The 23,224-nt window shown below is 37.3% G+C and overlaps 1 protein-coding gene across 2 annotated transcripts in view; it reads left to right on the forward strand.

Moving 5' to 3' along the window:
- SCFD2 (sec1 family domain containing 2) overlaps positions 1-23,224 on the forward strand; it is a 510,554-nt gene that overhangs the window by 110,423 nt on the left and 376,907 nt on the right. For both annotated transcript variants that reach the window (XM_011966517.1, XM_011966518.1), the window contains exon 4: positions 6,037-6,212. In XM_011966517.1, the coding sequence (XP_011821907.1) occupies positions 6,037-6,212 (176 nt within the window). The remainder of the gene's footprint in view (positions 1-6,036; positions 6,213-23,224) is intronic.

Consider the following 23,224-nt stretch of genomic DNA (forward strand, 5'->3'; position numbering starts at 1 on the left):
CCTGCCAGAAAACAGATTGAGAAATCTATAATTTGTCAAATATGTGCAGTAATTGGAAGAATAGCTTCTGATGTGGTTAGGCTTTGTGTCCCCACCCAAATCTCATTTTAAATTGTAATCCCCATAATCCCCAGGGAGAGACCAGGTGGAGGTAATTGTATCATGGGGGCAGTTTTCCCAATGCTGTACTGGTGATAGTGAGTGAGTTCTCACAAGATATGATGGTTTTATAAGGGGCTGTTGCCTCTTTGCTACTCATTTTCCTCTCTCCTCCCACCTTGTGAAGGTGGACATGTTTGCTTTTCTTCTGCCATGATTGTAAGTTTCCTGAGCCCTCCTCAGTCATGCAGAACTGTGAGACCATTAAACCTCTTTCCTTTATAAATTACCTAGTCTGGGGTATTTCTTTATAGCAGTGTGAGAATGGACTAATACAGCTTCATAATGCATTTGAATTCAGTTGAATTCAATATTGTAAGAATCACAGAGAATATTGACATAATATTAAATCCTTTTGTTTTCTAAATCTGTAACATTTTACCTGAGATAAATTGATATTTTAATAACAGTTTTGAAAATGTATAGAATTGGTGTTTGATGAAGTTTTGTATTTTTCTCTTAGCTAAATTGAAACCAAAAGCTTGTTTCTCTTTCTTAAAGGTGAAATAAGGGCCAGGTATGGTGGCTTACACCTGTAATCCCAGCACTTTGGGAGGTGGGAGGATTGCTTGAGGCCAGGAGTTTGATACTAACCTGGGCAACATAACAAGACCTTGCATCTGTAAAGAAAAAAAAAGAAGAAGAAAAAGAAAGCCTAACTGAAAATCACATTTCAAAAAGTTGCTATATATTTATACAGTCTTAATATGAAATAACCTTTGTTTTATGGCTTTTAAAATGTGTTGTAAAGCCTTGTGGGTTGACATTTTTAGATAACCATGTATAACTGTCTGTCAAGGGTTTTGTTTGTTGTTTTTGTAAGGTGAAGTATGAATAAATGTTCTGTCCATTATTTTTTCAACACTTGTCTAGTTGCTTGCTGTTTTAGTTTATATAAACCAAGAAATTTTACTTCAGTGGTTAGTCAATTAGTTGATTTCCATTTGCTTTTGGTAAGGTTATGGTTAAATTTAAAATTTTTTAAAATGTCACTGGCCCTTTTTTTTTTTGAGCATCTGTGTGAATTACTTTTTTTGTTAAGTTCCAGTTAGCCTCTCAGGGATTTTTAGGAAAAAGAAAATCTGTTGTCATGATTTATACCTAACAAAGGATTAGTGGCATGAGTGTGTGAAAACAGACATACAAAGGGGAATAGAACAGAGTAGAAAAGGTGAATAACTACTAAATCCACAAGGAATACGAGGTAGTGTGGTGTTGATATTTTCTATTAGGAGATATACTCATTTGTTCCTTTAGATCACATGCCTTATATGAGAAGGTGACGTTACATAAAGATGGTAGCTGAGTCTGGGTCTCAGCTAGGAAATGCTGATTGGATAAAAAATTTGACTTTTTTTTTTTTTTTTTTGAGATGGAGGCTCGCTCTGTCACCCAGGCTGGAGTGCGGTGACACGATCTCGGCTCACTGCAACTGCCACTTCCCAGGTTCAAGTGATTCTTCTGCCTCAGCCTCCTGAGTAGCTGGGACTACAAGTGAGCACCACCATGCCCAGCTAACTTTTCTATTTCTTTCTTTTTTATTTATTTATTATTTATTTATTTATTTTGAGACGGAGTCTCACTCTGCCTGCCAGGCTGGAGTGTAGTGGTGCGAACTCGGCTCACTGCAACCTCCACCCCCCGGGTTGAAGTGATTCTCATGCCTCAGCCTCCCCAGTAGCTGGGACTACAGGCACCCACCACCATGCCTGGCTAATTTTTGAATTTTTAGTAGAGTCGGGGTTTCACCATGTTGGTCAGGCTGGTCTCCAACTCTGGACCTCAAGTGATCCACCCGCCTCAGCCTCCCAAAGTGCTGGGATTACAGGCGTGAGCCACTGCGCCTGGCGAGGACTGTGTGTTTTGTTTGTTTGTTTGTTTGTTTTTTGAGATGGAGTCTGCTTCTGTCACTCAGGCTGGAGTGCAGTGGCCCGATCTCGGCTCACTGCAAGCTCCGCCTGCCAGGTTCACGCCATTCTCCTGCCTCAGCCTCCCGAGTAGCTGGGACTACAGGTGCCCACCATCAAGCCCGGCTAATTTTTTTGTATTTTTAGTACAGATGGGGTTTCACCGTGTTAGCTAGGATGGTCTCGATCTCCTGACCTCGTGGTCCGCCCGCCTTGGCCTCCCAAACCCAAAGTGTTGGGATTACAGGCATGAGCCACCGCGCCAGGCCTGGACTGTGTTTTTTAATCGAAGACACTTTTATCTTTAAAATGAACGTACGGTTATTACAATAGAAATCTAAGCCGATCCTCTGATGACTTCCTCTGGTGATTCCCATTTCCTGGAGTCTCTCTAAAACATAGTTACAGTACAAATGAATTGTATATATTTTGAATCTATTTAATTCCACTTCTTTCAGTTGAGGAGATGGAGTTGGTGGGGTAGGCAGTTTTCATATCATGTAGAGCCTTTCACACCTTCAAGATATTTTGTATTTTTCTTTAGCAGTGCTTATCATGATTAAGTAACTCTTTGTATGGTCATTAAATGAATGTTTGTCTTGATAGACTAAGTTCTGTGTGTTTAGGAGCCACACTGCCATCACCTGTAGTACAGTGTTTATATAAATAAATGGAGCTCATGGCAATTTCTTAAGTTTCTTAAGTTTGAAACCATTTTGTCGGAAAATTTGTTTAATATAATAGGTGTCAGAGAATATCATTTCTTAAAAATGTTAGTCATTTGCACAAAAGGTCCCCATCCCTTAAGAGAGAATGACATGTAAGAGGCTGAATTAATTAGGAGATCATCTTTATTTGTTGGCTACAAATGTAGGGATTTTTGTCTGGATTTGTTCACGGATTTATTCCTAGAAACAGGAATAGTGCCTGTTACAGAAATATATATTGAATCATTGAATCAATAAAAGTGCATGACGTTCACAACTCAGTAATAAGAAAACAAATAACCTAATTAAAAAATGAACAAAAGATTTGACCAGCCACTTCAGCAAAATAGATATAGGATGGCAAAAAACACACGTGAAAAGGTGCTTAATATCATTAGTCATTAGGAAAATGAAATTTAAAACCACAATGAGATACTGCTACACATCTGTTAGAATGGCTAAAATAAAAATAGCTGACAAAACCAAGTGTTGGTGAAGTTGTAAAACAACTAAAACTCTCATATGTTGCTGGTGGTACAGCCCACTTTGGAAATCAGTTTGCCAAATTCTTATAAAATTAAACATGCACTTAAACTAAATACTGCATGTTCTCACTTACAAGTGGGAGCTAAATGATGGGAACACATGGACACAAAGAGGGGAACGGCCGATATTGGAGCTTACTTGAGGGTGGAGGGTAGGGGGAAGGAGAGGATCAGAAAAAGTAACTAGTAGGTACTAAACGTAGTACCTGGGTGACAAAATATTCTGTACCACAAATCCCCATGACATGAGTTTACCTATATAACAAACCTGCACATGTACCTCTAAACCTAAAATAAAAATTAAAAAAGTAACTAAATGGGACTATAAATGTAGATGTGGATCAGTACCAAGAAGTTTTTTTTTTTTTTTCCACAAACCCCTAAGTGTCTGATTTCCACTCAAGTCTTTTAAACTCGTTTTATGTTGCTGCGTAGCAGAGGTCTTTTATTTTCCACTTTTTAATGTACCTAAAAAGCATGAACCCTGCATTTCAATGGACTGTATCATATGCTTTTTTGCTAAAAAACTTTTTCATCAAACACAATTACATTGTTCAGTTTTGTTGTAAACTTAACATAAGATGCACTGTTGATTTGCTTTCTGATATATTTGAGAAGAGTGATAAAATAAAGCTTACAAACTGAAAAAGAATTAAAAGTAAGCAGATACTTAGCATCTGACCTAGAAACCTACTCCTAGAAATTTGCCTAAAGGAAAATGAGACATATGTATACACACACAAAAACCTGTACACAGATGTTTGTGAAGGCTTTATTCATAATTTCCAAAAAATTGAAAACAACCCAAATACTCATTAACTAGTGAATAGATAAATAAATGGCTAAACTATGATACATCCACACAATGAAATATCACTCAGCAAGAAAAAGAAAAAGCAGCAACATGGATGAATCTCAAATACATTATGATTCATCGAAAGAAACCAAACTCAAATGGCTACATACTATGTGATTCCATTTATATGACACTCTAGAAAGGCAAAACTGAGATGGAAATCAGATAAACACAGGTAAGGGTTCGTCAACCAACAGGGCTGGAATTGGGGAAAGTGAATGGACTACCAAGAAGGGGAGCTGTTTGGAATGATGGGAATGTTCTGTATTTTGACTGTGACAGTAGTATCCAACCATATCCATTTGTCAATATTCATAGAACTGTACACTAGAAAAGGGTGAATGTTCCTGTATGTAGAAAATACCTTAATAAACCTGATAAAGAAATCAAAGTATTTATGAGGTCTTTTTTCTATGAGTACTTGAGCAAGCAAATTGTTAGCTTGCTGCTTTGAGAATCAGGAGCAAACCCATGCTTTACCAAGGGACTAAAGATACTCGTGAGACTCACTCTCCTACTTATCATTCCCACTGTTCTTTTTCTTTAAATGCTTACCCTGATAAACTGGTAATGAAGAACTTAAACATTCTTAATCTCTTCAAAAAATTAATGAAAAGATAGAAAGATATGTTGTAGGCTTTTAAGTTTCATGTGGCGAGGTCTTTACTTTTAGCAAAAACCATTTATTAAGTAATATCTGCCATTTAGCACTGGGTAAGACATTGTGTTCTTAGCACGTCGGGCAGGGCTGGTAGACGCAGCACAAGCCTCGTTTGCTACCTCAAGGAGTTGCCATGAGAATCAGTAAAGGGTGTGTTTGTGTAAGCACTGTGTAAATTGCTAAATAAATGCAGGTGGTTTCATTGCCAAATATTTAAAAACCTAGGTATAACAAGCAAATAAACTTGGATTTCAGTATCAAAGAACAACCCACAAACATGGCGTGGGTGAAACATAGGAATGAATTACTTGGCTTACATCTATGTTTGGCCCCAGTGCCTTCTTGCCTGGTGGGGAGAATCTGGTGTCCAGGAGCTTTGCACATAGCATGGAGGAATGGCAGGAATGAAATTTCATAGACTGGAGAGTGGGAGGAGACTCAGTGGAAAGACTGCTACCGGCAAAACTTGGAGTTAGGGGCTCTGAAGGAGTGAATCCTCAACAGTTTGTGTGTTTGTAGATGTACATGTGTTTTGTACAGTCTCTGTCCTTTTATGAAGTGGACTCTCTTGTTCTAAATGTAGGTGACCATTGTAGCAAATGTGCTGTTACCCACACCAAACTTTTCTTCTGATACCTCCTCTTCCAGTGGTTTTGCCGCCCTAGTTCTTGATACATTTTTGTTCCGTGTAACTGCTTTTATCCTCATGAATATTGTCATGAACTCACTGATATCAGTGGTAAAGTTTTAGGTACAGTCATAAGCTATTTCTCATCTTCTTTTATGTATATACACACACAATTAGAAATCATACCTTTTTCCCTCTTAGATTGCTATGTCATATGTCATAAAGAGGTACTCCAAGTTGAGCTCAACAAATATTTATTTATATGACTTTATTTGAAAACTTATTTACAGAGTATTACATAATGATAAAATGAATTCTACTAGCAATATGACCTTGACCAGATCCTTAACTAACATCCCGGTTTCTTTACTTGCAAAATGCAAGTATTAATAATAGTACCAATATTGCTCTTTTCACTATATAGTTGTAAGAATCACAATAGCTTAGGAAAGCTTGTAGTCAACTCTGATGTTCTGCCCAAATACAAGACAGTGGTATTATTAATGGAATCCTTCTCATTATTTGTACTATTCCCAGAAAGGGGTACACTGATAAATTCTTATGTTTTTCCAGGGAGAGTCACACCAGGACAGCTCATGTCCTATATTCAGCTCTTCAAGAACAACCTCAAAGCTCTAATGAATCACTGTGGGCTCCTCCAGCTTGGGCTGGCCACAGCTCAAACGCTGAAACACCCACAGACTGCCAAGTGGGACAACTTTCTCGCTTTTGAAAGACTCCTTCTTCAGGTATGTTGCTGTGGGTACTTCGTGGGATCTTAATAATTAATGTTTCGATTTCCAGGGAAAAACTTTGACATTTATTATAGCCTTAGTAATAAATCATATTGTTGACATATGCCCTGCTTCATATTCTCTAAGTGCCCCCGAGTTAAAGTTCAAGTAGAAACTTTTTTCACACCTGTTTAAAAAAATATTTTGACAGTAATGTCTTTGGCTTCTCATTCAATACTAAGGATGTTTTTTGAGCATTGAACTAACCTCTGGAAACCTCTTTCAATTTTATGCCATTTGGACCTTTCTCGCTCTTCATGGTGTCTTTATTTGATCCTTGCTACTTTTTCTGTAACATATTACTACTATTCACATTTCCTCTGACATTACCTAGTTTCGAGTCCTTAAGCAACACATAGTATGTGCCTTAAAATGGCGTTTAGTAAAATATGAAGGAAGTGATCTCCATTTGTAGTGTTTATACAGATATTTGTATGTGAGATAGGAACTTTTCATGACTGATGAAATATTTTCATGGGAAACTTTTCAAAAAATATGTAGTATGTATTTTTTTAAATTATAAAGTAGTTTTTAAAATTATACAGTACTTTAAAAAGGGATAGAGGATTATAAAGCATAAATGTACTAAAACGACAAGTATCTATAAACTTTCCACATAGACTCAATATGATTTATCATTATTTTCATATCTATCATGGATCCTTTTTCATTAAAGAAATAAAACTAGAGATAAAGTTGAAGCATTCTTGATACTATATAACCATCTCTAATTTGATTTTCCTTTTTCTTTCCCTAGAGATAATTACAAGCTCAATTCGTTGTTTTTACATTTTATTAAATATTTACTTTTTCATAAATAATATAGAGCATTTATGCTATAGGTTTTAATTTTACATAAGTGATGTTATACTATAAATATCCCTAAATAGCTTGCTTTTTTCTCTCAAGGTTCTATTTTTAAGATAATCCAAAGTGATGGGCTAGGTGCAGTGGCTCACGCCTATAATCCCAGCACTTTGGGAGGCCGAGATGGGCGGATCACTTGAGGTCAGGAGTTCGAGACCAGCCTGGCCAACATGGCAAAATCCTGTCTTTACTGAAAATATAAAAATTAGCTGGGTGTGGTGGTGGTCATCTATACTCAGGAAGCTACTCGGGAGGCTTAGGCAGGAGAACTTCTTGAACCCGGGAGGTAGAGGTTGCATTGAGCTGAGATTGTGCCACTGCACTTAAACCTGGGTGACAGAGGGAGACTCCATCTCAAAAATAAATAAATAAATAAATAAATAAATAAATAAATAAATAAATAAATAAAGTGATGTATGTAGATCTAGCTCATTCCTTTAAACCACATCATAAATATACAATTTATTTATGCAATCTCTACTGATGTTTAGTTAGGCTGTTGCATTTGTGCCCGTGTGTGTGTGTGTGTGTGTGTGTGTGTGTGTGTGTGTGGTGTGTATGTATGTGAGATTAGGAAGAATTATGCAGTGAATACTCTGGAATGTGTCTCCTGTTATATATTGTTGAGTTTACCAAAGATTGCCAAAAATGTTGAACCAGATAAGGCTAAAAGCTGTGTCCTCTTCAGGATGTCAATGAGCTCCCTTCATTATCCCAGAATGTCTAAAATGTCACAAACATACATCAAGAGGCAGAAGAAGGGGCTTATTTCTTCATTATATATTTTTCCTATCAAGGCAAAAAGAAAAAAAGAAAACTTTCTGAATCCTTAGTGATGGCTATGAGCCTTACCTCAAAATATCTTGTTTTGTGAGTTGATAATTTTTGTTTAAGGTGATTGGTTTTCTGTTATTTGGAGCCAAAATACACTCATCTTTTTCCCGTTAATATGTAATATACTAAGATCCCAAATAAAAGTGGTTTATTCCCAGTTTTTGGTTTGTTCTAGTTGTCAGTTTATCCATCACAGTGCTTTTAAATCATATATTCAGTTTTATGCTTTTATTCATGAGTATTTTAAGGATTTTAATGCCATTATGAATTGAATTTTTAAAATTTAATTTTCCAGTTTATTGTTGGCATGTAGGAATATATTGACTTGTGAATAGTGATCAGGGATCCAACACTTTGCATTTTGTGATGATACTTGTTTTCTTATTTCTGGTTGTTATTCATTGATTGTCCTGGGTCTTCTGTGTGGGCAAGAATATTATCTATGAATAAAGTCAGTTTTGTTTCTTCGTTTCCACACTTGATACCAAGTGTCTTTCATAGTGCATTGACCAGGCATACTAGGCCCTTTTTCAGTAAGAGTCATGCTAACAGGCATCTTCATCTTATTCTTGACTTTAAAGAAAATATTCTAAAAAGGTTTTGTTTTGTTTTTAATCAGACTGAGGAAATTTCTTCCTAATCCTAGTTTGCTGTTTTTTTTTTTTTTAGTGATGCATTAGTGTTGCATTTTGTTTAATGCAGATTACTAATTTTTTAAATGACTATATAGTTTTTCTCCCTTAATCTGTTAATGTGGTGAATTGTGTTTATAACTTTTTTAATGCTAAATAATCTTCATTGCATTCCTGGGATTAATTCAACTTGTTCTCACACACACATACACTCACACATGTAAACATATGCACACACACACACACAAATTGCTGGATTTAGTTTACTAATATTTTCCATAGAAATTTGCATTTATGCTCATAGGTGAAATTAGGATTTTTTTTCTTTCTTTTTTTGAGACAGATCTTGCTCTGTCACCCAGGTTGGAGTGCAGTGGCGTGATCTCAGTTGACTGCAACCTCCACCTCCCGGGTTCAAGTGATTTTCCCATGTCAGCCTCCTGAATAGCTGGAATTACAGGTGTGTGCCACCACGTCTAGCTAATTTTTGTATGTAGAGATGGGATTTCGCCACGTTGGCCATGCTGGTCTCAAACTTCTGACCTCAAGTGATCTGTCTGCCTTGGCCTCCCAAAGTGTTGGGATTATAGGCATGAGCCACTGCACCTGGCCTATATTTTTTTCTTTATTGTTCTGCCATGGTCTTGTTTTCCAAAAAAGATTATAATAGTTTGGTAAAGTCGATTAGGGTGAGTTTTCTTTTTCTATTCTCTATTTGTTTAAAAAAGGAATTATCAGTTACTTAAAAGTAAAATATTTCCAAAAAATAACCTGGACCTATCGCTTTGTTGTTGATATTTATAATTATAATACTAATAATATAAGTAATAATAATCAAGTGATTCAAAACTATAATTTCTTCAATTCTTTATCGCTTTGATTTATCTTCTGTCAGAGATGATTTTAAATTACTCACAATGATTATGAATTTACCAATTATACCATTTAAAAACATATTTCTATCTCTATCACTGTCATTATGTCTGTCTTCATTAAAAACTATGAGCTCATATTGCTTTCATAGTTCTTTTTCTTCTTTTTTCTGAGACAGGGTCTCACTCTGTCACCCAGATTGAGCGCAGTGGCATGATCACGACTCAGTGTAGCCTCGACATCCTGGACTCAAGTGATCCTCCCACCTCAGCCTCCTGAATACAGGAGTGCACTAGCACTCCTGGCTCATTTTTATTTTTTATTTTTTGTAGAAATGGGATCTTTCTATGTTGCCCAGGCTGGTCTCAAACTCCTAGACTCAAGTGCTCCTCCCACCTCAGCCTACCAAAATGTTGGGATTACAGGCGTGAGCCACTGCATCTCTTTTAATATCATAGCTCTAACCTAATAGCACATGGTTCATTCTAGTTTTCCCCCTTTCCATAGTTGTACCTCCCTTCTCTGACAGTGAGAAACTTATCTCCCATTATCCTCGACATATTTAATTACTTTATCAGTCCCAACTGTGTGTAACTAATCTTCCAGTAGAGCTGCTGCCCCGTGGCGTGGATGCCTCCTCACCTCACCTGGGCTCTCTCTTCCTGCTCCAGGTCATGGCCAAGCCCACACGGATGTTCTCTCTCACTTCATACAGAGGTACCCTTGTGGAAACCTCCCTATAGGGATGCTCTTCTACCTCTATTGAGCTCTGACATCTCTGTGCTGCCCCTACCTCTGCCTTCTTCATAGAGGCCCTCCTCAGGCCTCTCAGGTTCCAGCATCCCACACTAAGCCCACACTGTGGCTCCTAAGGCACAGATGCCCTCCTCATTCTGCAGGCTCTGACACTTTGTGCAGAGTCACTACCATTGCTACTGCCCTCTTTGGCCACCCTCACCTGCTTAGTGACCTACACTGCATCCTGGGATGTTGTTATCCCTCAACCTCCACCTGGATACCTTTCTCACCTGCTTTGGTTCTGACAACCCATGCAGGGCTGCTGCTGCATTCTCCCCTCTCCTCCAGCCTCCCTATCCCTTCGCGATGTCCTCTTTACTCCACTTGGGTCCTGGTAGTCGTGTGGACACCATCCTTACCTTGCTCAGGTTCTGATCCCCTGCCATGGATCCTCACTTCCACCACCTTCCACCTGGATGCCCTTTCCATCCCCTTGGATTCCAACAACCCCTGCGAGACTCTCCCACCCCCATGCACTAATGCCCGCCTCACCTGGCTCTGGCTCTGACACCATGCCCTGGGCTACCATTGTCTCCCCTGTGGACACCCTCTTTATACTCATGGGCTCTGATAACCTGCCCAAAGCCACTATTGTGACCTCCTTCATTCCCCCTGCCCTACCGTATGGACAATCACTTCACCCTGCTGCTGTCCATATCACATGTCCTCTAAAGTGAGCCCCATTACAAAATCTCATAAAATTGGTTCAAAACAAGGCTATGCAGAGATTTTCTCCTGAGAATGATAATCTTTCTAGATAAGCTTACTAAAGGTTTCTGAAGAAACTTGACATTAATTCTAAGCCGTTTTTTATTTGTAATTACTGTTTGGAATCTTTTGTTCCATATTAGACTCTTAGACTATTAGATGTGATCATGGTAATTGGTGTGGTTCTTTCAACAACTGAAGAAATAGTTGAAAGACTGAGGAACCCCAGGCATAGTGGTATACATCTGTAGTTTCAGGTACTCAGGAGGCTGAAGTAGGAGGATGACTCGAAGTCAGGAATTTGAGGCTGCAGTGGCCTGTGAATAGCCACTGCGCTCCAGCCTGGCAATATAGAGAGACCCCCTTGCCTCTGCCCAATCTCTTAAATAAATAAATGAGTAAGATTGGGGAAAAGAAGTAAACATTTAAAATACTAAAATCCTACTCCTAGCATAATTGCATATCACCCTGACCAGTACTGTGTTCTCAGTCACTTCTGGGTCCTTACAAGTTAGGGTTTTAGCATAGGCGAAGGTATAAACTGATCATCGGAATGCTCTTGGTTTATGAACGTGCTTACTTTATGTAGTATATACTCATTCATTAGTTTAACAAGTAATAATATATGGGCAGCTGCCCCTTTTACAGACTTTGGTTTGAAAATAGGGCATTTGTGTTTATTTTGAGCATGAGGACAACCTTTCGTTTTTCCCCAAGGGCTTGAGAGCCACCAAGAAATTTCAGCTAATGTTGAGAATTGTTTATTTTTTGGGAGACTCATTCCCACCACTTTCTACCAGGCCTCCATCACTGAAATGTCAATGTTTACTTTATGATAACGTTACTTAAAGTAACGTTAGTTAAAAAAAAGAAATCAGTCTTAGAAATCTATAATTAAAAATAGGTTACTGCATTTCTTCTACTTACAGTGGTTTTGGTGATCTAACAACTAGTCGGCAAGAGACCTGAGGACTATTTGTAAGATTTGTGTTGGACTTACACTCCTGGAAACAATAGATTTATACATTTAATTTCTAAAGATAATATTATATGCTCAAAAGAGAAACCTTTTTGAGTATTGTTGGGGAAAATCTAGTATTTGTTAGCAGTGAGTACAATTTGAAAAGCCGAAGGAGATAAAACATCTTTATGACTCCTTTTTTCTCTTGCTGGGTCCAATATCACAGACAGTGTTTTAGGCATTGAATACATGTGTGCTAGTTATAAAATAATTCTGATTTTGCTTCAAATTTAAAGTGTAGAAAAGAACAAGTTTAAACTGATCATGGATATGTTTATGATTCAATTAGTGTTTTCACAAAGTAGCTTTGCCTTCTTTGAATTAAAGTACAAATTCATTTAATTTGGTGAAAGGGTATGAAGTATGAAGAATTCCTTTCTTGTAATATAGCAAGAGAGTTTGGCTTAGTTTCCTCATCTAAAGATAAATAAAATATCTACCTCATAGTGTTATTGTCAGGATTGACTGAGATTATATGTGTATTAATACATAACTAATTAATACATAGCTAAGAATAAAGTATCTATTTCGTAGTGTTATTGTCAGGATTGAGTGAGACTGTATGTGTATTAATACATAACTAAGTACAGTAAATCCTCAATAAATAGTCATTATTTATTCCTTCAGCTGGGTCAAAAATATTACAAATGCTGTCTTATTTTATGTGAAGAATGCCTTTAATATATTCTCACCTAGATTTTGGTTTCCTAAATTAAAATTTATTAAGGAAGAATGAGTTTGTCACTTAGAAAAATGTTACTATCTTTTTATATTTACTGTTTGATAATGTTTGACAGTATTTTTCTTTAAATCTTGATTTAAAGCCCACTTTTTCTGCAGTGGATGACTGAAGTTTTTATGCTAGTCATCACAAGAAAAAAGCTTTTTTTCCCATTAAAAATTTATTGGCCAGACCTAGTGGCTCACACCTGCAATCCTAAGGCAGGAGGATTACTTGAGGCCAGGAGTTCAAGACCAGTCTGGGCAACATAGTGAGACTTTGTCTGTACTAAAAATGAAAAAAAAATAGCTTGGTATGGTGGTGCATGCCTGTGGTCCCAGGTACTCAGGAGGCTGAGGCAGGAGGATCACTTGAGCCCAAGAGGTCAAAGCTGCAGCGAGCCATAATTACACCACTGCATTCCAGCCTCAATGACCCTGTCTCAAAAAAAAAAAAAAAAGGGAAAAGGAAAAAGAAAACAGTTATTTTATAGGTATGTTTATACCACTTATTATAAAACTGTAACAATAACTAGTGCTTGAACTTCAAAGAGAATGAAACAATTGACCTTTTTGTCAAAATTACGTAGCAAATAAATGACCCTTTAAATTGTGCCTTAGGTGCTTTCTTTGGCAGCACATATACTAAAATTGGAATGATACAGAGAAGATTAGCATGGCTCCTGCACAAGGATGACATGCAAATTCGTGAAGCATTTCACATTTTTAAAATCTAGAATAAAAGTAAAAATTAAAGAAAAATTGTGCATTAACAAACCTATTATGATTTTTTAAGCCTTATACTTTTTCTGCTTGTCTTAAAAAATGGCATGGTGTATTGGTGTGAGTGGTAATAATAATAATAATAAATATAATCCTCATTGGATTCAGAGAACTTTGAAACCCCAGAAAAGATTTTATGGGGTAAAATCAAGGTATCATAAAGTGAGAACATTGAAAAGTAATAGTATTCTTGAACGCTGCCCAACATCTGATTTCCTCTCTATAAAATCACTGAAGAGTAATACAAGGAAAAAAACCTTTTATTGACTATAACTTATTGTGGCAATAAAATGATAGCAAACTGTGTATTAAGGAAGCAGCTGTGTTTAAACTTCCTACTTCCTAAACGTATACTTTATAAAAATATGTATGTAATATATCCATCTCCAGTTATTTCTTTAGGTAGAATGTATACTTTAAATTAAAACAATCCAGCTTAGAAAATGGTTTTTAAATAAAATATAAATGAGTTATAAAGCCATTCAAGATAATTGAGGTAAAATATAGCTTTAGTTTAAAATTTTATCTCTTTGCAATAAAAAATAGGCATCTATTTTATTGGCTGCCAAAGTAGTTTTTAATAGGTAGGATTGTTTTGTAAAAATATGTTGAATGTTAGACAGTATCTTTCTATAGCCAGTCAAGTTTACCTAAGCTAAGTAATAGTATATCTGCTAATTTTATAATAAATTGGCAGATTCTACTTTCTAAGTCCTCTAGTGCCTCTAGTAGCTCTCACGCCATATGGCTTGGCTTGGAAATATGATGGCTCATTTTAGTGCTGTTCCTGACTTCACCAATACCCTGGGAGGTTCTGTTTTATAATACCTTCTTTTTAGCCATTTATAATTAGGATTGAATTTTTCTGGGAAGAAGTTTCCACCACTCTGCTTCTCTGTGGGCCTTGCTATTCAGAGTCATTTGGCAGCATGGTGTATTGTCACTTGCAAAAGCATCTATGGAGATTTGGATTAAAATGGCAGATAGGAGGCAGGACTAGCTTGCAGCTCCCACTCAGACAGAGCAGTGTGTGGAGATTCACATCATGAACTTCTGCTCCAAGAACTACTGCAGGAACATGCCAGAAAAGCTGAGAGAATGCACAGACCATTTGGAGGAACTGGATCACCACTGCAGGCTCCCTGAGATGCCGAAAAACTGAGTCTGCTTGCTTTCTTGAGACCAACCTTTAGGACTGTGGTGTACATGGGAGCGGGGTGAAGCCTGTGACTGCTGACTTTACCCCTTTTCCCTGGTGATCTATGTGATTCAGCAGAGGCAGCCATAATCCCCCTGGGAACATAACTCCATTGGCCTGGGATCCACACCACCATCTCCCACAGTAGCTGCAGCAAGCCTTGCCCAAGGAGAGTCTGAGCTCAGACACACCTATTCCTGCTCCTACCTGGTGGTCTTTCTCTACCAGCCCTGGTTGCCAAAGACAAAGGATATAATCTCTTGGAAGCTCTATGTCCCTGTTTACTGTCTGAAAAATCTGAATACTTAACCAGGCAACCCTAGGGCAAGTTTGCATCCTCCTATAGTACTGCAGCTGATGCACTCTTGAAAGCGTCACCTCCTGGCTGGAGGCCAACCCACAAAAAACCAGTGCACTAAACAAAAATACAATCAAGGACCCTCACAGAGTCCACTTCACTCCCCCACTACCTTCACTGGAGCAGGTGCTGGTATCCATGACTGAAAGACCTGAAGATGGATCACATCACAGGACTCTGCAGACACTCCCCAGTACCAGCCTGAAGCTTGGTAGCTCCACTGGTTGGCTAGACCCACAAGAGCAAAAATGATCACTGCAGTGCAGCTCTCAGGAAGCCCCATTCCTAGGGGAAGAGGGAGAACACTTCATCAAGGGAGCATCCCATGAGATGAAAGAATCTGAACAGCAGCCCTGAGTCCCAGATCTTCCCTCTGACATAGTTTACCCAAATGAGAAGGAACCAGAAAAACAATTCTGGTAATATGACAAAACAAGGTTCTTTAACACCCCCAAAAGATCACATTAGCTTACCAGCAATCCAAACCAAGATGAAATCTCTGAATTTCCAGAAAAAGAATTGAGAAGGTTGATTATTAAGCTAATCAAGGAGATGCCAGAGAAAGGTGAAGTCTAACTTAAAGAAATTAAAAACATTGATACAGGATATGAAAGGAAAAATATTCAGTGAAATAGACAGCATAAATAAAAAACAACCACAACTTCTGGAAATCAAAGACACACTTAGAGAAATGAAAAATGCACTGGAAAGTCTCAGCAATAAAATTGAACAAGCAGAAGAAAGAACTTCAGAGCTCGAGGACAGGGCTTTCTAATTAACCCAATCCATCAAATTCAAATAAAAGAGAATTAAAAAAAAAATGAACAAAGCCTCCAAGAAACTTGGGAGTATGTTAAGTATCGAAACCTAAGATAATTGTTTTTCCTAAGGAAGAAGAAAAATCTAAAAGTTTGGAAAACATATTTGAGGGAATAATTGAGGAAAACTTCCCAGCCTTGCTAGAGATCTAGACATCCAAACACCAGAAGCTTAAAGAACATCTGGGAAATTCATCACAAAAAGATAATTGCCTAGGCACATAGTCATTAGGTTTTCTAAAATCAAGACAAAGGAAAGAATCTTAAGAGCTCTGAAGCAAAAGCATCAGGTAATGTATAAAGGAAAACCTATCAGAGGAACAGCAGATTTCTCAGCAGAAATCCAACAAGCTAGAAGGGATTGGGGTTCTATTTTTAGCCCACATAAAAAAAAATAATTATCAGCCAAGAATTTTGTATCCAGCAAAACTAAGCCTCATAAATGAAGGAAAGATACAGTCTTTTCCAGACAAACAAATGCCGAGAGAATTAACAACTAGCAAGCCAGCACTACAAGACTGCTGAAAGGAGCTCTAAATCTTGAAACAAATTCTTGCAATACACCAAAATAGAACCTCCTTAAAGCATAAATCTCACAGGACCTATATAACAATAACACAATGAAAAAAACAAAAAACAAAAAACAAAACAAAACAAAACAAAAAAAGACATTCAGGCAACAAATAGCGTGATGAATAGAATAGTACCTCACACCTGAATACTAACTTTGAATGAAAATGGCCTAAGTGCTCCACTTAAAAGATACAGAATGGCAGAATGGATAAGAATTCACCAACCAAGTTTCTGCTGTCTTCAGGAGACTCACCTAACACATAAGGACTCACATAAACTTAAGGTAAAGGGGTGGAAAAAGATATTTCATGCAAATGGACACCAAAAGTGAGCAGGAATAGCTATTCTTATATCAGACAAAACAAACCTTAAAGCAGTAGCAGTTAAAAAAACAAAGAGGGACATTATATAATGATAAAAGGACTAATCTAAAAGGAAAATATCACAATCCTGAATATATATGCACCTAACACTGGAGCTCCCAAATTTATAAAACAGTTACTGCTAGACCTAAGAAATCAGACAGATGGCAACACAGCAAGAGTGGGGGACTTTTAATACTCCACTGACAGCAGTAGATAGATCATCAAGACAGAAAGTCAACAAAGAAACAATGGACTTAAATTGTACCCTACACCAAATGGACTTAACAGATATTTACAGAACATTCTATCCAACAACTGCAGAATATGCATTCTATTCATCAGCACATGGAATGTTCTCCAAGATAGACTATATGATAGGCCACAAAACAAGTCTCAGTAAATGTAAGAAAATATAAATTATAGTAAATACTCTCTCAGACCGCAGTGGAATAAAATTGGAAATCAACTCCACAAGGAACCTCAAAACCATTTAAATATATGCAAATTAAACAACCTGCTCCTGAATAATCAATCTTTGGGTCAACAATGAAATCAAGATGCTAATTAAAAGTCTTTAAACTGAACAATAATGGTGACACAACCTATCAAAAACTCTGGGATACAGCAAAAGGTGCTAAGAGTAAAGTTCATAGCATTAAATGCCTACATCAAAAAGTCTGAAATAGCACAAATAGATAACTTAAGGTCACATCTCAAGAAACTACAGAAACAAGAACACACCAAACCCAGCAGAGGAAAAGACAACAAAGATCAGAGCAGAACTAAATGAAATTGAAACCAACAAGCAAACAAACAAAAACACAAAAGATAAATGAAACAAAAAGCTGGTTCTTTGGAAAGATAAACAAAATTGATAGAATATTAGCGACATTAACCAAGAAAAGAAGAGAGAAGATCCAAATAAGTTCAATTAGAAATGAAATGGGAGATATTACTACTGATACCACAGAAATAAAAAAGATCGTTCAAGGCTGCTGTGAACACCTTTACATGCATAAACTAGAAAACACAGAGGAGATGGATAAATTCTTGGCAATATACAGCCCTTCTAGATTAAACCAGGAAGATATACAAACTCTGAACAGACCAACAACAAGCAGGAAGATTGAAATGGCAATAAAAAATTGCCAACAGAAAGAAGTTCAGGACCAGATGGATTCACAGCTGAATTTTATCAGACATTCAAAGAAGAATAGGTATCAATCCTATTGATGCTATTCCACACAATAAGGAAAGCGGGAATCCCCGCTAAATCGTTCTGTGAAGCCAGTATCACCGTGATGTCAAAACCAGGAAAAGATATAACCAAAAAAGAAAACTACAGACCAATATCCTTGATGAACGTATATGCAAAAATCCTCAACAAGATACTAGTGGACTGAGTCAACCAGCATGTCAAAAAGATCATCCACCATGATCAGTTGGGTGTCATACCAGGGATGGAGGGATGGTTTAACTTTCACAGGTCAATAAATGTGATACACCACAAAAACAGAATTAAAAACAAAAATCACATGATCATCTCAATAAATGCAGAAAAAGCACTGGACAAAATCCAGCATCCCTTTATGATTAAAACCCTCCGCAAAGTCAGCATAGAAGGGACATACCTTAAGGTAATAAAAGTTGTCCATGATAAACTCACTGCTAACATTATACTTAATGGGGAAAAGTTGAAAGCATTCCTCCTGAGAACTGGAACAAGACAAGGATGCCCAGTCTCATCACTTTTGTTCAACATAGTACTGGGAGTCCTAGCCAGAGCACTCCCTCAAGAGAAGGAAATAAAGGGCATCCGAATCAGTAAAGAGGAAGTTGAACTCTTGTTGTTTGCTGATGATATGATCATATACCTAGAAAACCCTAAAGATTCATCCAAAAAACTCCTAAAACTGGTAAATGAATTCAGCAAAGTTTCAGGATATGAAATTAATGCACACAAATCTACACAGCACTATATATTCTGCTATACACCAGCAGCGACCAAGCTGAGAATCAAATCAAGAACTCAACTCCTTAATAATAGCTGCAAAAAAAATAAAATACTTGGTTATATACCTAACCAAGGAGGTGAAAGACCTCTATAAGGTAAACTACAAAACACTAAATAGACGATACAAACAAATGGAAAGACATCCCATGCTCATGGATGAGTAGAATCAATATTGTGAAAATGACCATACTGCCAAAACCAATTTACAAATTCAGTGCAATTTCTGTCAAAATACCACAATCATTCTTCACAGAACTAGAAAAAACAATTCTAAAATTCATATGGAACCCAAAAAGAGTCCGCATAGCCAAAGCAAGACTAAGCAAAAAGAGCAAATCTGGGGGCATCACATTACCCGAATTTGAACTATACTATAAGTCCATAGCCACCAAAACAGCATGATTCTGGTATAAAAATAGGTACATAGACCAATGGAACAGAGTAGAGAACCCAGAAAGAAAGCCAGAATACTTACAGCCAACTGATCTTTGAAAATGCAAACAGAAACACAAAGTGGGGAAAAGACACCCTATTCAACAACTGGTGCTGGGATAATTGGAAAGCCACAGGTAGAAGAATGAAACTGGATCCTCATTTCTCAGCTTATACAAAAATCAACTCAAGATGGGTCAAAGACTTACATCTATGACCTGAAACCATAAAGATTCTAGAAGATAACATTGGAAAAACCTTCTAGACATTGGCTTAGGCAAAGACTTCATGACCAAGAATCCAAAATCAAATGCAACAAAAACAAAGATAAATAGATGGGACATAATTAAACTAAAAAGCTTCTGCACAACCAAAGAAATAATCAGCAGGGTTAATAGACAACCCACAGAGTGGGAGAAAATCTTTACAATCTATACATCTGACCAAGGACTAGTATCCAGAATCTACACGGAACTGAAACAAATCAGTGGAAGAAAGCAAACAATTCCACCAAAAAGTGGGCTAAGGACATGAATAGACAATTCTCAAAAGAAGATATACAAATGGCTGACAAGCATATGGAAAAATGCTCAACATCACTAATTATCAGGGAAATGCCTATGAAAACCACAGTGTGACACCATCTTACTCCTGCAAGAATGGCCATAACAGAAAAATTTTAAAAAATAGATATTGGTGTGGATGTGGTGAAAAGGGAACACTTTTATACTGTTATTGAGAATGTAAACTAGTACAACCACTGTAGAAAACAGTGTGGAGATTCCTTAAAGAACTAAAAGTAGATCTATCATTTGATCCAGCAATCCCACTGTTAGGTATCTACCCAGAGGAAAGTCAGTCATTATATAAAAAACATACTTGCACACACATGCATGTTTATAGCAGCACAATTTGCAATTGTAAAAGTATGGAACCAGCCCAAATGCCCATCAATCAATGGCTGAATAAAGCAAATGTGATATATATATATACACACACATATACACACACACACACACACACACATATACACATACATACCATGGAATACTACTTAGCCATAAAAAGAAATGAAATAATGGCATTTGCAGCAACCTTGATGGAATTAGAGACATTGATTCCAAGTGAAGTAACTCAGGAATGGAAAACCAAACATCTTATGTTCTCACTCGAAAGTGGGAGCTGGGCTATGAAGACACAAAGACATAAGAATGATACAGTGGACTTTGGGGACTTGGGGGAATGTGTGTGTGATGGGGGATAAAAGACTACACATTGGTTACAGTTACACTGCTCAGGTGATGGGTACACCAAAATCTCAGAAATCACTGGCAAATAACTTATTAATGTAACTGAATACCATTTGTTTCCCCAAAACCTATTGAAATAAAAAATAAATTCTATAAAAGTCATTGAGAAGACTTGATGCTATCAACGTTGGCAGTCAGGAAAGTGGGCTGGAGGTGGAGCAAGAACAAGTGAGGATGACTTGGAAACCACTAACACCTTCAAGTCTTTCGTTTATGGCCCTTGATCAATGATGAACATCATCTGCTCAGCCTTCCTTCTACTTCCTAAATCTTACTAAGTTTCTCTTGCAGCCAACCCTATCTCGTAACATGTAGGGAGGGATTATTTTTTCTTTATTGATCCTGTTTTGTATCTTTTTTGCTATAATAAGCTGTACCCGTGATTATTTTTTTTTTAAAGAAGAGAACATGCATAATGCAGAAAATATTGTATTGGACTAATGAATTCCAGACATGAAGAGATTTTTAAATCTAAAAAAAAAAAACAAAAACAAAAAAACCCACTATGATATTTGAATGAAGAGTAAGGAAAGAGGCAAAAATTGTAATCTCCAAAGGCAGAGTTGGGTACTCTTTACAGATTAGGGAGATATTTTGATAAAGTTTTTCCTGGGAAGAAAAATTGCGGAGCATGTTTTTTTGCAATATGTATCCAACACACACGCGCGTGCGCGCGCGCACGCACACACACACACACACACACACACACACACAAAACCCAACATCAAAACTCTTTTTTATTAGAATAAAACAACATTCTCCCACTCCTGATTTCCTTAAAGAAGAGTTTTCCTAGCCATGGTCTTCACCTTTCTCTGACCCTCTTTTAGTGAGAGGGATGTTTTATCTGATTGGTAAATTTGGAATGATTGAATAAGAAGAGGCTCAACTCTGCCTCTCTATCTGGATTAAAGGTGGTATTTGACCTCGTGTGTGTGTGTGTGTGTGTGTTAAACTTTTAGGTTCAGGGATACATGTGTAGGTTTGTTACATAGAGAAACTCATGTCATGGAGGTTTGTTTTACAGATTATATCATCAGAGTATTAGTCCCTTCTCACACTGCTATGAAGAAATACTTGAGACTGGATAATTTATAAAGGAAAAAGGTTTAATTGACTAACAGTTCTTCCGCATTGCTGGGGAGGCCTCAGGCAACTTACAATCATGGCGGAAGGCAAAGGAGAAGCAGGCACTTTCTTCGCAGGGTGGCAGAATGGAGTGAGTGCAGTCAGGGGAAATGCCATGCACTTATAAAACCATCAGATCTTGTGAGATTCACTAATTATCATGAGAACAGCACGGGGGAAACCAGCCCCATAATCCAATTACCTCCACCTGGTCCTGCTTTTGACAGATGAGGATAATGGGGATTACAATTCAAGGTGAGATTTGGATGAGGACACAGAGCCAAACCATATCAGTCATTCAACCTGGTACCCAACAGTTATTTTTTCTGATCCTTTCCCTCCTCCCACCTCCACCATCAGGTAGGCCCCCAGTGTGTGTTGTCCCTCTCTATTTGTCCATGTGTTCTCATCATTTAGCTCCAACTTATAAGTGAGAACATGTGGTATTTGGTTTTCTGTTTCTATGTTAATTTGTCAAGGATAATGACCTCCAACTCCATCCATGTTCCTGCAAAGGATACAATCTTGTTATTTTTTTATGGCTGCGTAGTATTCCATGGTGCATATGTATCACATTTTCTTTATCCAGTCTTTCATTGATGGGCTTTAGGTTGATTCCATGTCTTTGCTATTGTGAATAGTGCTGCAGTGAACATACATGTGCATGTGTCTTTATGATAGAACAATTTATATTTTTGGGGGTACATACCTAGTAATGGGATTCCTAGGTGGAATGGTAATTCTGTTTTTAGCTCTTTGAGGAATCTCCACACTGCGTGAACTAATTTACACTCCCACCTACAGTTTTTAAGTGTTCCGTTTTCTACACAAACTCACCAGCACCTATTTTTTGACATTTTAGTAATAGCCATTTTGACTGTTGTGAGATTATCTCACTGTGGTTTTGATTTGCATTTCTCTAATGATCACTGATTTTGAGCTCATTTTTATATGCTTTTTGACCACATGTATGTCTTCTTCTGAAAAGTGTCTGTTCATGTCCTTTACTCAATTTTTAAAAAATTTCTCATTCTTAATATTCAACCTTTGCCCACTTACTTCTTAATGGTGGTGGTTTTTGTTTTTTGTTTTTTTTGGTAAATTTTTTAAGTGCCTTACAGATGTTGAACCTTTGTCAGATGCATAGTTTGCAAATTTTTTTTTCCATTCTATAGGTTGTATGTTTGCTCTGTTGAGTTTCTTCTACTGTGCAGAGCTCTTTTGTTTAGTTAGATCCCATTTATCAATTTTTTATTTTTGTTAAACTTGCTTTTGGCAACTTCATCATGAAGTCTTTGCCAGTTCCTATGACCAGGCTGATGTTGCCTAGGTTATTTTCCAGGGTTTTTATAGTTTTAGGTTTTACATTTACTTAATGAAGTTCTTTTTTTAAAAAAAGAAATTATTATTATACTTTAAGTTCTAGGGTACATGTGCATAACGTGCAGGCTTGTTACATATGTATTCTTGTGCCATGTTGGTGTGCTGCACCCATCAACTCGTCAGCACCCATCAATTCGTCATTTACATCAGGT

The sequence above is a fragment of the Mandrillus leucophaeus genome, unplaced genomic scaffold, assembly GCF_000951045.1.
Source record: "Mandrillus leucophaeus isolate KB7577 unplaced genomic scaffold, Mleu.le_1.0 Scaffold762, whole genome shotgun sequence".
Lineage (NCBI taxonomy): Eukaryota > Metazoa > Chordata > Mammalia > Primates > Cercopithecidae > Mandrillus > Mandrillus leucophaeus.